The sequence below is a fragment of the Dermacentor silvarum genome, chromosome 1 (assembly GCF_013339745.2).
Source record: "Dermacentor silvarum isolate Dsil-2018 chromosome 1, BIME_Dsil_1.4, whole genome shotgun sequence".
NCBI classification, from domain to species: domain Eukaryota; kingdom Metazoa; phylum Arthropoda; class Arachnida; order Ixodida; family Ixodidae; genus Dermacentor; species Dermacentor silvarum.
The window spans coordinates 191,990,039-192,003,429 of record NC_051154.1 but is presented as its reverse complement, the minus strand read 5'-3'; the positions used below and the strand labels follow the sequence as shown (position 1 = coordinate 192,003,429).

Sequence of the window (13,391 nt, the reverse complement as noted above, 5' to 3'; positions counted from 1 at the left end):
CTCTGATGTAACGGCATGAATAATCTGTCACTGCCCATGCTCGGAAAGTCTGTAGGAGCACACACGTCAAAGTGTCACTCCTTTCGTTGCTCTTAGTTGTAGCCGCGCATACAGTCGTACTGCTGCCTTTCACGTCTTCATAGGCCTTTCGGTTTAGTTTATCTGGGTCGCAAATACTAGACGCATGACGACCTCTGCAGCCGGAGCACGCAATTCTCCGTCTGCAATCCCTTGCACGGTGGCCTGTAATGGTGCATCAAAAGCACCGCATGTCGGCGGCGAGAAGTTTCTTCTTCTCTGACAGCGATAGGTCTGTACGGCAAGACTCCGTCAAATGCTGCGTTGACTTGCAGAAAATGCAGCCCGTATCCGGAGGTGGTTTTGAAGCTTGGTTATGAAGCACTGATGACGTTGGGATCGCACTGTCAAACCGGCGGTTCTTATTGTCTCTAGGATGAGTCGCCTCGTCATACACTTTTTGCTCCCCAAAGTCACTCTTTTCTAGGCTTTCCAGTTCAATAGAGACGAACTGCAGCAGTCGCTCTAGCTCCGTGGCTTGCTGAACGTTGTCATTGGCGGAACTTGCAGCTTGTGTAGCGCAAGATCTGTGATACGCTACGACAATGTCACGTGGCAGTGCCCTGAGCAGAACGTCGCATAGCATCGACGAGAAAGACGACTTGCTCACGCCAAGCGCCTCCAGTCCCCGCGTGTTAATGAGCACCTGGCCGTACAACTTGCGAAGTTTTGTTACTTCATTAGAAGAACGCACAGGAGTGAGCCTTCGAAGCCTTGAGAAATACTCCTGCTCCAACCGCTTCTTGTCCCCGAAACGTCTTTTTGGCATGTCCAAGGCGTCAACGTAACACGCTTCGGTGGTAGGCAGCCCCGCTATAGCTGTCGCCGCGTCTCCTTTCAAAAATAACCTCAGGTAGTTGAATTTGTCGGTAGCTGTAAGAGTTCCGTTCTGGTTGATGATCTGGTCGAATTGCTCCCAGAACGCGTTCCATTTGCTCAGATCACCGTCGAAAGCATTAATTACCAGCTTCGGCAACTTGACTCCTGGCCTTTCAGAATGCCCTGTGGCCACCGGCATGTCGCGAACATCGACTGGCGATGACAATGGTTTCGGACTGCTGGCGGCGCTTGCTCTGGAGCTCGGCTAAGATGCAGGTCGCGTTGTCCTCATACTCAATTACGGTTGCGTAATCCGCCTCGAATGCCTCGTCACTTATGTGGCTTTCTAATTCATCATTAATCTTCTTCAATTCATCGTTATTGTTCTTGAGCCGCTCGTAAATACAGTCAATCTGTCGCAATGTCGCGGCATTGTTTTCTAGCACCGCACTTGACTCTTGAATGATCCTGGTGTTTTGGGCCCTTCTTGTGGCTCGCTTCAACTTGAGCTTATCCATGGCGGTCCGCTGATCCGTATACCTCCGTGGTTCGTGGCAGTGGTTCCAGTCGGTAGCCACCAGCGAAGTCCCTTGACGGTAGCTCCCGGCTGTTGCCTCCCGGGTTCTTCGGCACCAAATATTAGAATACGTGGCACATGGAACAGCCGACAAAAACTCGAGACTCAGAGAGGCGTTTATTAGCGTCCACCTCAGCCCAGAACGTCCAAGAAAGCAGGCTAGTCCCTTCGAACGCGCTCACGCGCTCCCTGGCCCGATGCTCGTTCTCTTCTTTCTTGTAGGATGAACGCGGGAAATTCAACATCCCTATATGAAAATGACATTAACGTGACAAAATTATTTCGAAGAACAAATGAGCAATAAAAAAAATACGAGCGAACACATTCGCTAGTAATCAGCGGGCCCGACGTCCAGGTTTGCGTTGAGCACCTCACTGGTCATCAGCTGCACCGAAGTTTTGTCTCCTTATTATAAAAAAACGTAAGTGCTTTTCCATCATTTTGATAAACATTTTTTTTTTATTTCAGTTTCTTATAGACGGTTTTCAGCAGCGGCGCACGGGCGCGGCCATGTTTGATCACGTGATTGCGCCGGCATGACTGGCCTTGGGTGGAAGGCCAGCGAAGCAGCCGTACTGCTGTATTCATGGGCGACGGTGGGGTAAGCGGCGTTGTTTCGGGTCCACAGATGGACAGCGGCTGGTTCGACGACACAAAGCTCTGGCCCATGTTTCAATGATCATGTAAGTGAACCATTGTTTGTCATTTTAACGTTGTATGTGCTCGCGCCGGAGCGCTCTGGCGCTCGATCATCGTGCATGCGCGTCGCTCGTTCGCGCCGAGCGATTCAAGCTCATGTAGGCCTCTTGTGCGGCGTTCACGTCAGTTCGCTAGTTCTTTTTCTTTTTGTGCCTAGTGCGGTGTACTTAAGCTACGATCTGAGCTGTTTGAAGTGGTTGCCCAGCCTCTCGCGCTTTGCTTGACGGCCTCGAATGTGTATGCTTGAGCGCCGAGTGAAAAATCCGTGTCCGCTTGTGTGTTGACATCTCGCTCGCTGGTATTTTAGCTTCCGACATAGTTGAGGTAAGCGTTTGCCTCGATACTGGTGCACTGACCTCTGCAGAATTCACCAGTATGGCGGACACGCAATAGTTTTGCGTAGTTGACTTCAGAGCGGCAGATTGTGTTTGTTGGATGTACTAACTGAATGCCCCCGAACGGTTGTTGTTTCATAGTAAAACCCCTGTCACACGGGCACGTTCGATCGCAATTGAGCCTCGATCCGAATCCAGTCGGTCGTGATCCGCAAATCGTAATCGAAGTGTCCGATTTCGATCGGAGGCCGACGTAAGCAGCTTCTAGCTCAGTGTGACAGAAAACGAGGTACAACGAGAAAGAAAGAGATCCGAAGAAATAACCCTCTAAAAGGGCCGTTTTTAACGACAGTGCAAAAAAAAAAAAGACTTTTTGCACGTATAATTTTGAAAATTAATTTGTGCTGCGTCGACGCCATGCACGTTGTTCTGAGATTTGCAGACGATCAGAATCGGCGGACGTGGCACGTCGTTTACCTAATATACCGAATGAAAAATTAATTTTTCTGTAAATTGATTTGTACCTTTACTACCTATTAGGCACGTTTATTAATTGCTTCGGACTTAGTTACACTTAAAGCGTTCGAGCCCAAACAACACGATCCTAAACCTTGGACTGTGTAGCAGCGATCATTTTCGATCGCGATCGAAAGCCCGAGCCGGATCGAGGCTCGATCGCGATCGAAAGTGGTCATGTGACAGGGGCACAACTTTGGCTGTAACTCAAGCGTTTTATAAATGAGAGCTCGCGTTTCAACTTTTCAAACTCTTCATAGGAGAGCAGCACCAGCTTAGTAATCAAATATGTAATAATTATTGAAACGCCAGAACTATAATTTATAAATCCAAACAATCAGTTTAATATAAGACTTTATCTATCGTGTTATTTTAGTTCTTTTAAACATCTGCAGATGTCTTGAGTAAATAAAAAAATCAGCTTTCTTTCATTGCCATTTTTTTTTATTACCACAGTACATACAAATGTTTCTCCCCTATTTCAGTTGTCTACGACTACATGGTCAAGGTAATCGACCAAGATGGGAAACCTGCACAGAACTACAAGGGGTTTGCAGAGGGAATCAACCTTTTTTGACAGTGGCAATGTTGGGAAAGCTTTGTGTCAATCCAAGGATGGCATCTGCAGCATAAAGCTGTGTTCCAAGCTGCAGTGTTGGGTAGGGATAGTCCTTGGTTGGACGCCCATCAACAAAGTGAATAGAATATACCTGAAAGAAAAGGGTGATTCATGTAATATTTACAATGGTTTGCTTTTATTTGAACATAGGAATAAAGGAGTTCACATAAATAAAAAGCACGCACATGGGTAACGCATGCAGTTCTTATTGCAAACTGCCACAAATGTGACAAAAAAAGGCAATAGCAATGTGCTGCCAATGTCTTTTCCATAATCACAAATAATGTCATAATTTCATAGTGTCAATTAAATAATGTCACAATTTCGCGATGTCAAAAGAGGCTATGAAAATTCAAGCAAATAATACATATATTCAGCATGCGCTTTAGGGGAACCCTGAAAGACACAAGGCAGAAGGAAACAGCTGATTTGTAGTTACCACTACTTTAAAATGCCGCTAATCAAATAATGTCAAACTGGTGAGTTTGAAATTATTTACTTTTATTTTCATGCTTTCTCTTGACATCACGAAATTGTGACATTATTGTATATCACTTAACGATAAACACGCAACCAACGCTTCTAGCCTTGTTTGAAACAATTATTTTGTCCTACAGCGTCAGCACAGCGAGATTTCGCGCACCTGTTGCTGGCCACAAACAACGCCAGGTCTACGTTCTGATCACACCGTGCCTCCGATACAGCAGCGAAACCAACATATGTAAAATCAGACGCGCAGGCAGGAATTCGTAAAGCGAAACGATTTAAAAATGCGATTCAGATAGCACTTTTCCAATCTTATCTGCAGGAGTTCTCACGCGACAACTAGTACGCCTTAATTGGCACCGATCCCGGCGCATATATATCACGCACGTCGTGGCGTGTAATTTCGCTTAACGATAAACATCACTGATAGCAGGTGACTGTTCCAATACGACATCGCTAATGCTTGTGTTCTGCCACGGAAACAACGCACGGTGACCATAATGTACAGCAAGCGCATGATGGGAAAAGTTTTTCCACTATTCCGCAAGCCGAGCGCGTTCGCTTATTCGAGACTATGATCTGCCACTTACTCTTGCCGATGTGCCTGGATTGAAGTTCTTTCTCTGTAGGTTCGCTATCCAGCATTGTCGGGTGAGGTTGTTTTTCTCTCCTTGAGGAAATCGGCGCATGGAAAACGGCCTCGGGCACGGGCAGTCTTGATGCAGCTGTGGCGCGTGTATTTCACACACCGACGTGTTCCACAGCTTAATGTCGCCATCACAGTTTTTGCATCCGACCACAGCACACATTTTCCCTCTTAATCTCCACATGGAGCAGAATATTGTTCGACGTTTGACAAACTGCGCTTGTTAAACGCCGCTGGCTACGCTTTCGCGACTGAGCAATGGTAGTTTCGTTTGCGCGGCGCTCCGGTGGCGCCATCTGATTTCAGTTGCACAAACCGGCTGCTGCAAATCGTCTATACCGCATTTTGGCAGGTTGTTACGAGCGCGAAATGCAGTGACGTGAAATGTTTTAAAAATGATCTTTTTACAAACGAACTATTGCGCGTCATGCGGTTCGCTTGAATTGGCTATAAACGCGAAGAGTACAAACACGAGGTTCTGACAGAGGTCGCGATGACTTAATTTGGGGTAAATAATGTATGACCATTGTCACAGACCCCGGTGAACGAGGCGCAGACGCCGGACTAAATTCCAAAGCCGAATTATCAGCTTCCGAAAATAATCCCACGAAAGCAAGGACAATTAAGAATGGGCCCTCTGGTGCGCCAGCGAACGCCGGTTGCTGTCCAAAGACCGAGTCAGAGCCCAGAGTTGTCAAAACACAACAAAATATATTTTTCACACAAGGCAGTTACACACACACTTGCACACTTAGGCTAGATACAACACAATACAAATCAGATGGGTATTAACAAACACAAGAAAATAATACACGACAAGCACTAAGAGTCCAACACGTAAAGTACAAAATGAAAAGGAACACTAAGTGTCCAATCGTATTCACCGTGCTGGTTGGTCTTGGAGTCAGACGATCTCGGCGTAGCTCGAGCAAATCTCGAAGAAAGAACTTCTTCCGGAAATGCAGACGCTCGATGAACTCGTCGACTAGCTTGCCGGGGAATCCCCTTCTTCCGCAGACGCTCGGTCTTCACGTTACATCACTTCACCGGTGCGGACTGAATTCCTGAATTCCCGAATTCCTGGATTCCTCCATCTGATTCTCGCACGGCGGTTATATAACTCCCACAGGCGTTCTCGAACTTTCCTATCGGTGTCGTGATCTCGTAGCATGGCCAAAGCTTGGGAAGCTTCGCGTCTTTTCTCGTACCTTCGACCGCTGCTGTCGGAACATTCTCGAGGGGGGGTGATGACTCATCCTGTTGACGCGCGCTCACGCTGTAGTTATGTCTGTCGACTCGCCGGGTGAGAAGGTGTCTCGGCGCGCGCGTGCTCTCTCTCTCTTTCTCCGGTTAACGTCGCTCCGTCGAGTCTCTTCCAGACGTTTCGGCGCCGTTGTTAGCGTTGCTGTTTGAGGCGTAGGAGCTGTCCGCCTCTGTTGAAGTTGCCGCGGGGCCGGCGTGTTCTTTCGCTGGCTTGCGTGACACGCGGCGCGCGCTTGGATTACGCGCTCTTTTGTGACAATCATGAACTAATTCTTTGCTCTTGCCTAACTGCTACTCCCTTTTTTTAAAGGATACAACGCCAAGGATCTCACAGCAACAATCTCACAAAAAGAAACATTTCCATAATATCTAAGGTGCAACTACAACTAACGCCCAGAATGCTGAAGCTGCTTCGCATAACTACAGTCTCATTTCTGCGGTTCCCAAGTTTGACTGATTGAATAATGTAATAAATGTGTGATGCAATCTTCGCAACGCTTCCAATTTGTCAGACCTTTATTTTCAGTAGCTCCTTTCGCAACCTGTGGCTTCAGCTGCACATCGCGTCAAGAGCTTAGATATTTATCAATACTCCAATAAGATCCCGTAAATATATACATAAGGTGACAGACGTTAATAGCGTCCAATAAATGAAATTAATAGTTGCGGCTCTGAGCATTATAGGGTGGTGTGCTGGTGTACTGGGTGATCTAAAGTTATAAATTTTCAGGTTAGCATAAATTTATAAGCAGCGTTGAACATGTTTTTATTCACATACTGTGACCAACTCTGGACAATGTTTCTAGATTGTGTAAAGGGAAAATGTTGGTAGGAGGTTTGAAATAATTAAGTCATAATGAGGCCTAAAAACTGTCAGTAGAAAGCTGGTAGGATGTTGACAAAGTATACAAACATGCTTCTATTCAATGTTGGTGGCCAATTGTTAGAACAATGTTACTAGGGTGTCTAAAGAAAGCGCTAGTAAATTTTTAATAGGACGTTTACAGATAGCCTATGAACATGCTTCAATTTAATGAATGCTAATAGGAGGTCTAAAGAAACGTGTTTCTACACAGTTAGTAGGAAGTTCACAGACAACCTATGAGCATGTTTCTAAATAATGTTGGTGGCCAATTGCTTCTATGGTGTTACTAGGGAGTTGTTAGGAAGCCTAAAGACCGATGGAAGGATTTCTATTGACTGTTGGTAGGTTCTAGTAACAATAGTCTAAAAGCGGTCTAAAACATGTTGAGAGAAATTTTTATAAGGGCACGGAGTGGCCACAGAACGCCGCGCTGCGCGGGTTGCCGGGTCCCACCTCCAGGTACTGACAGGAACTGGGTAGGTACTGTTCCACGTGCTCCTTGGCGGCAGGCGACATGTCGGCACTCGTCGCGGCTAACCACTGCAACCGGGGCGTCATCTGTAGGAGCTTGTTCAAATGCAGCTCCTGTATCTGCGTGCACCTGAGGCAGACGTGGGTGAGGCGGAGCGGGCGTTGGTTTCTCAGGAGGCGCCAAACCGTTTCGAACACCTCCCCATCGAAGCCTGTGTGGCCCAGAAACAGATACTGGAGGTTGGCGCCCTGAAGGAGCACCACCTGCACCTCCCGGTTGCAGACGAAGATGCGCTCGATGTTGAGCAGGACAAGGTTGGTGATCATCGGCCTGCTCGGGGCAAAGCTAGTGGCGAGGAGTGGGTAGCAGCCTTCGAGCACCAGGCCGCGCAGCGAATGAAACTGTGTAAGTGAAGCCATGTCGAACCACGGCAAGAAAATGCAGTTGGCCAGGTCAAGAAACCGCAGGGAGCTGACCGCCAACGGTTCCCGTTTGTCTCGAAAGACGTCGGTAATAAAGAGAGACCTCTTCAATGACAGGTGCGCGAGCCTGGTGGTGAGGTCCGCCAGAGAACGTTCCAGCCAAGCGTCAGTCAGCTGCAAGACCTGCGAAACGTGAGGGGAGGATTTTCTTATTGCGAAGCTGTTTATTTGGGACGACAACTGCTGGCAAACGTGAAACGGTAAATGCGCGAGTTTTGAGTGTGTGGGTCCTGTATGGTCACACGAGTAAGTGTGGAAAGTAGGTGCCCACTGGGTAGACGAAGGCTCGAAGGGGGTGTGGAGGGTGTTGCATTTCTTCCTCGTTTTTATTAAGCTTGGCTGAGAAATTTCGGCCAAGTTTGGGTTACGCTTTTGACCTCGTCGCGCATTCTGAGCGACGGTAATATGTTTTATAGAAAGCTTCCATGCCAGCATAACTGTATTTCAGTAATTGTAACAGCGTGGTTGTCCCGCGGCGTGCTGTACAGGCAGCGCCGCTACGCGCCAGGTGTAGCCACACCAAAAATGAAGGCGTCCGGTGTGATTGCCGCTTAAATTATTTACTCTTCTATAAGACGTTTAAACTCCTAATTTAAACAGCTTAACTTATTAAAAAATGTCTTTCTTTAGTAATTCCGGTTAAAAAGCTTAAGGCCTTGGTGTGGATAATCCAGATACCGTGTTTTTAAACGACCGATGACCTTTTGAGTGTTTCGGGATATCACGTGTAATCGCTGAACAGCTCCTAGCTCCTGTTGCATTTGGCGGTTAACGTGCATCGGGTGCACGCCAAAGAACCCCAACTGGTCAAAATTAATCCGTATCATTCCACTACGGCATGCCTCATCATCAAATCGCGGTTTTGGCACCCGTAAAACCCCAGAACGTAATTTTAATTTCAGTTTCTACCCATCTGAGGTGCCACAGCTCAATGTACGCAGGTCGGATTAGCTTTATATATATATATATATATATATATATATATATATATATATATATATATATATATACCCCGGTATATATGCTAGCCGTAGCGTGCTAACCTTGAGAGAAGGGCAGTGGTCTCTTAGGTGTCCGAACACCATGGCTGTGGGTCCACGTGCAGTGGCTGTTTTGAACCCCGTGATCTTCAGCTCGACGAGGTTGGCGCCAGCGTTGTCACGGACGAGGTGCCACACCTGGAGAGCTGACAGCGGTTGCGAGGTCACATTGATCACCCGCCGGAGTGACCAGTCGCGAGTCACTCGCCTCCACCGTCGGCACACGCTGAAATGCACAAATGGTATTGTCATACGTCGGTATGCGCGAGTTTCTAGAAGTGCGTTCGAAATGCCTGAAAATTAGGGAAGGTGCGATAATTGAGCCATTTCCTTGCGTTACTTTTACTACAGAGCCTATAGGCCGGCAAAATCACTCATGAGGCCGAATGAGCCCAGCTGAATATAATTTTGACGAGTCTGAATCCGAGTGAATCCTAAAGAATAAAAAAATTTTTTTTTCGGTGAATCTGAATGGAGTAGTGATAATTTTGCCGACCTATAATCAATTTCGGAAAAGGCATCGCTAATATCGCGGCGACGGCGGCAACGTGCTCCGAACAAATCCTTTAAAAACGATTAAAAGAACTCCAGCCCAGAACTCCGCGCCAGCTGCGTTGTCGGTAGCGCAACGCCCGGATCTATGCTGCATCCTAAAATCACTGAACATCTTCCAATTTCCTACACTAACATGCCAGCTTTGCGTATCCTCGTAGCGTCTGCCTCAAGCGCCGAAACCATCGCAGCGCCGGAAACGCAAGTTGCCGCCGCTCAGTCTATAGACTAACGGCGCCATGCTACGACACGCTTAAAGGGACACTAAAGCAAAACAATAACTCTGCCGTCGTTAATTACACTGTAATAGGTCAATTATTAGAAGAGAAAATGAAGCTCAAAGTTACGTTTTCTTGAATTTCGCGCGGAAAACCCAACGTCAACACTTCCGTGTGAGGTCACGACTTCTAAAGTAATTTTTCGTATTTGGGCCACGTTGGCTCAGTAAAGGTTCGCGAAACTTGCCATATTCAGTCTTGGGCTGAACGCCCGTTTCCCGTGCATTGGGGACACGTTAAAGATCCCCTGGTGGTCAAAATTAATCCGGAGTCCCCCACTGCGGCTTGACTCATAATCAAATCGTGGTTTTGGCATGTAAGGTTTTGGCTCCTAAAACCCCAGAATTCAATTCAACTCTTGTGGGATCTGTAAAGCAACCTCGGACCCGAAGCGTCCCCAACGAAGTACCCAACGACCAGAAGCAACATAGAACCCAATGAGCGTCCGAGGTTGTTGCACAACCTCGGAGACGCGCTGAAGCTATAGGAGCAGCACGAAACTCTCGCTAACCGCTGCTGCCGCTCTTCATCACGTCAGTGTTCTGACAGCGGATGTCCGCGGTAATCAAGCTTGATCTCTTCGTGTTTGACTGTGTGTGCGTGACACGATGCTTGTTAATTAGTAAGCGAATGTTTACTGCAATTTACGCGGACCATAAAACTATACGACCCTTACTTCGTATAGTTGTCTAATAATTTGCTATCACAATCAATGTTTTACCTTTCGGACGAAACTGCGGGCTTTTAATGCACTTAGCATTATTTGCCTGTTTCACCCACTCTGGCAGGCTGCTGCTGTCTGCTATTCATCCCCTGAAACGTCACTCTCGCTCGCGAAAAATAACAAGGAAATTACATATTAGACTGATGAAAGTGAGAACGCGCGCTCTTCTAGTTGTAGTCTCAAGTTTGCACTCTTTTGGGCTTATCTTGTCCCCAAACAATAATCGTCATCCATCTTGCGTGTTCGACGCCAACTAGGGTAACTAGGTATGTACCACTGGGAATGTGCCGCTATACAATGAAGAAAAAGATCCCTTAAATTTATCCGATTCATAGGGGAATCGAAACCACGCAACAAACGTTCCTCAAGGACGGCAACCCGACGCATTGCAGGGTGCGCCACAAATGCACTGGGTACGTGCCGCTTTTCAATGAACGCCTTTAACGCCAACGCTTTAGCGAACAGCGCGATGAATTGACTGGGTATCTGCTGGGTAGCTCCCGCTCTTCAGTGAACCTCTCGCCAGCTTGCGTCACTGTGTTTGTGCCACTAAGTGAGCATCAAGCGAGGGAACAATCCTCAGCGATCGCAGGCACCATCGCGCCACGTTTCTCGTCTCGGAGGCCACGCTCGGACTTCTCGGTTGTGCCACTGGATGGCGCAGCGTGTCCAGAATGAAGACTGGAGCGGACGCATGCCGCGTTTCTCAGCGTTCGCACGCACCGGCCCGCCATCCATTTAGGAGGCCACGCGCAGGCTTCGCGGCAGCGGCGCCAGATGGCGCTGAGTGTTCTTATGAAACACTTAGGGAATGCCATCGAGCAAGTGATTGGAACAAAGAAAATTCCCGTTGGATGGCGTGAAAGAAAGATGAATCTCATCTTTAAAGGCAAAGGAGATAAGGATAAGACGAGCTCGTACAGGCCAGTTACAGTAACGTCGGTGATATATAGAATGGCAATGCAAGCCATAAAATTACAACTGTCGAAGTGGGTGGAGAAAAACGATTTATTGAGGGAACTACAGAATGGGTTCAGGCAAGGCAGACGCTTAGAGGACAATATGTTTGTACCATAGCCTCCTCGATAAACTGTGCCTATCAAGACGCCGAGAGAACAATAGGGAGGCGCCGTCGGCAGAGTTGCAAACTGCCGCCGCTCATTTCGCTGAGGGCGCCACCGACGTAGAGTGCCACCGCGCCTCCCGTCTGCGCGGCGGGCGCGACGCCGACGGTTTTAAGTGCTGTGATGGTGGAACAACGATCCACTGGGTGACCAGAGCCTTGTTTATAACGCTGTAGAGCACCATGGTAGTGTCTCGAATACAGTCTGTGAAAGTGCGAGCGCACTTGCAGCAACTGCAGCGTCAAAGTGGATTGCGCGTCGCACGTAGCAAAAAAAAAAAAAAAAAAGAAAGCCCGAGTTTGTTTATTGTGGTTAATACGCTCTTAGTTATCATAGTAAAGTGCAGAGAATACGCAAGTCGCAAGCGTTCTTACAGCAATATCTTGTCAAAAACTGCTTGCGACGCTGCTCTATAGTGAGCCGTCCTTCTTCTTCCTTCATTGTTATAGTGAGCCGTCCTTCGGGCCTCGGCGCACGTTAGTAGCATACTATTTATACGACTTTCAGACAAGTTTTCCCCAAGTTCTTTTGCACGAGATGAGCGTTGTGCCCGACGTGAATATTTATACCCAGAAACCTTTGCACTTTCTACCACGTCTGTGTGCCTTGGCGACCAGGAAAAATAGAAACAAATATTTGAGGACCTATAGAAAAAGCGCCGCATGCCTTGAATAAGCAATATGCGAGCAAATATTTTATTGCACACGCTTTGTTCAACGATGCATGCAGCTCAGACATACAAAATCCCGAGATGCAAACAGTTCAGACGTACAAAAAAAAAAAAAAAATCCCGAGATGCAAACAGTTGAGACATACAAAATCCCGAGGGCGCTTCTGTCACTATATATGCGTTGCTCGAAGTTACATATGTATCCACGTGAAGAAGTTCACGGTGCTTTACCCGCATATGATGTCTGTGAAAGAGCGTGACCTCTTCGAAGGTTTTTTCTTTTTTTTTTTAATAACGTGATCGCACGTCAAAAGCATCTAGCAATCCCGGTCGCTCAGCGTTAAGCTCAGGTCCACGATCACCCAAGAAGTTTTAAAATGCGTGGACCGCACCAACGTTGCAAGGTTTGACCGTACTGCACGAGAAAAACCGACAAAAACAATGCACCCGACTAGCGATCCCAGCGGAGGTAACGGAGAGACGGAGACGCGGGCACACGGCAGGAGTCATGAGCTAGTCAACGTCGGTGGCGCCATCTCTCGGTGGAAACTACCAATAGGGAGAGGGGAAAGCGACGGCCGATCGAGCGCCGTTTGACAGGCACAGAGTTATCGAGGAGGCTATGGTTTGTACTAACTCAGTGCATAGAGATTTCAGTAGCTCAGAAAAGACCTTTATGGATAGCATTTCTAGATATTAAAGGAGCTTATGACAACGCAGACAGGGAATTGTTGTGGGATATTCTTCAATACGAAGGCATATATGACGATTTCGTGGAGCTGCCGAGGGAGATATATAGAGACAACCAAGTACAAGTGGTATGGGAAGGTCGAAAAAGAAATGAAATGGCGGGAATTCACCAATGATTGAAGCAAGGATGCCCTCTGTCACCATTGTTGTTCACGCTTTACGTCAAGGGTATAGAAAGACGACTGGAAAACAGCGAATTAGGTTTTGATTTATCCTACATGCGTAATGGACAAATGGTGCAACAGAAGCTCCCCGGACTGATGTACGCAGACGACATTGTGCTACTAGCGGACAATAAAAAAGATTTACAGATACTTGCGAATATCTGTGGGAATGTAGCGACAAATCTAGGCCTTAAGTTTAGCACAGAGAAATCAGGAATTACGATCTTTAATG

The 13,391-nt window shown here is 47.3% G+C and overlaps 1 protein-coding gene across 2 annotated transcripts in view; it reads right to left on the bottom strand.

Moving 5' to 3' along the window:
• The window catches only part of LOC119450974 (F-box/LRR-repeat protein 12), an 82,804-nt gene that overhangs the window by 26,307 nt on the left and 43,106 nt on the right, over positions 1–13,391 (bottom strand). The window contains exon 2 of one of the 2 annotated variants that reach the window (XM_049658656.1): positions 8,901–9,123. The exons of the other annotated variant lie outside the window; for it this stretch is intronic. Within the exon in view, the coding sequence (XP_049514613.1) occupies positions 8,901–9,123 (223 nt within the window). The remainder of the gene's footprint in view (positions 1–8,900; positions 9,124–13,391) is intronic. 2 annotated transcript variants of the gene reach the window in all.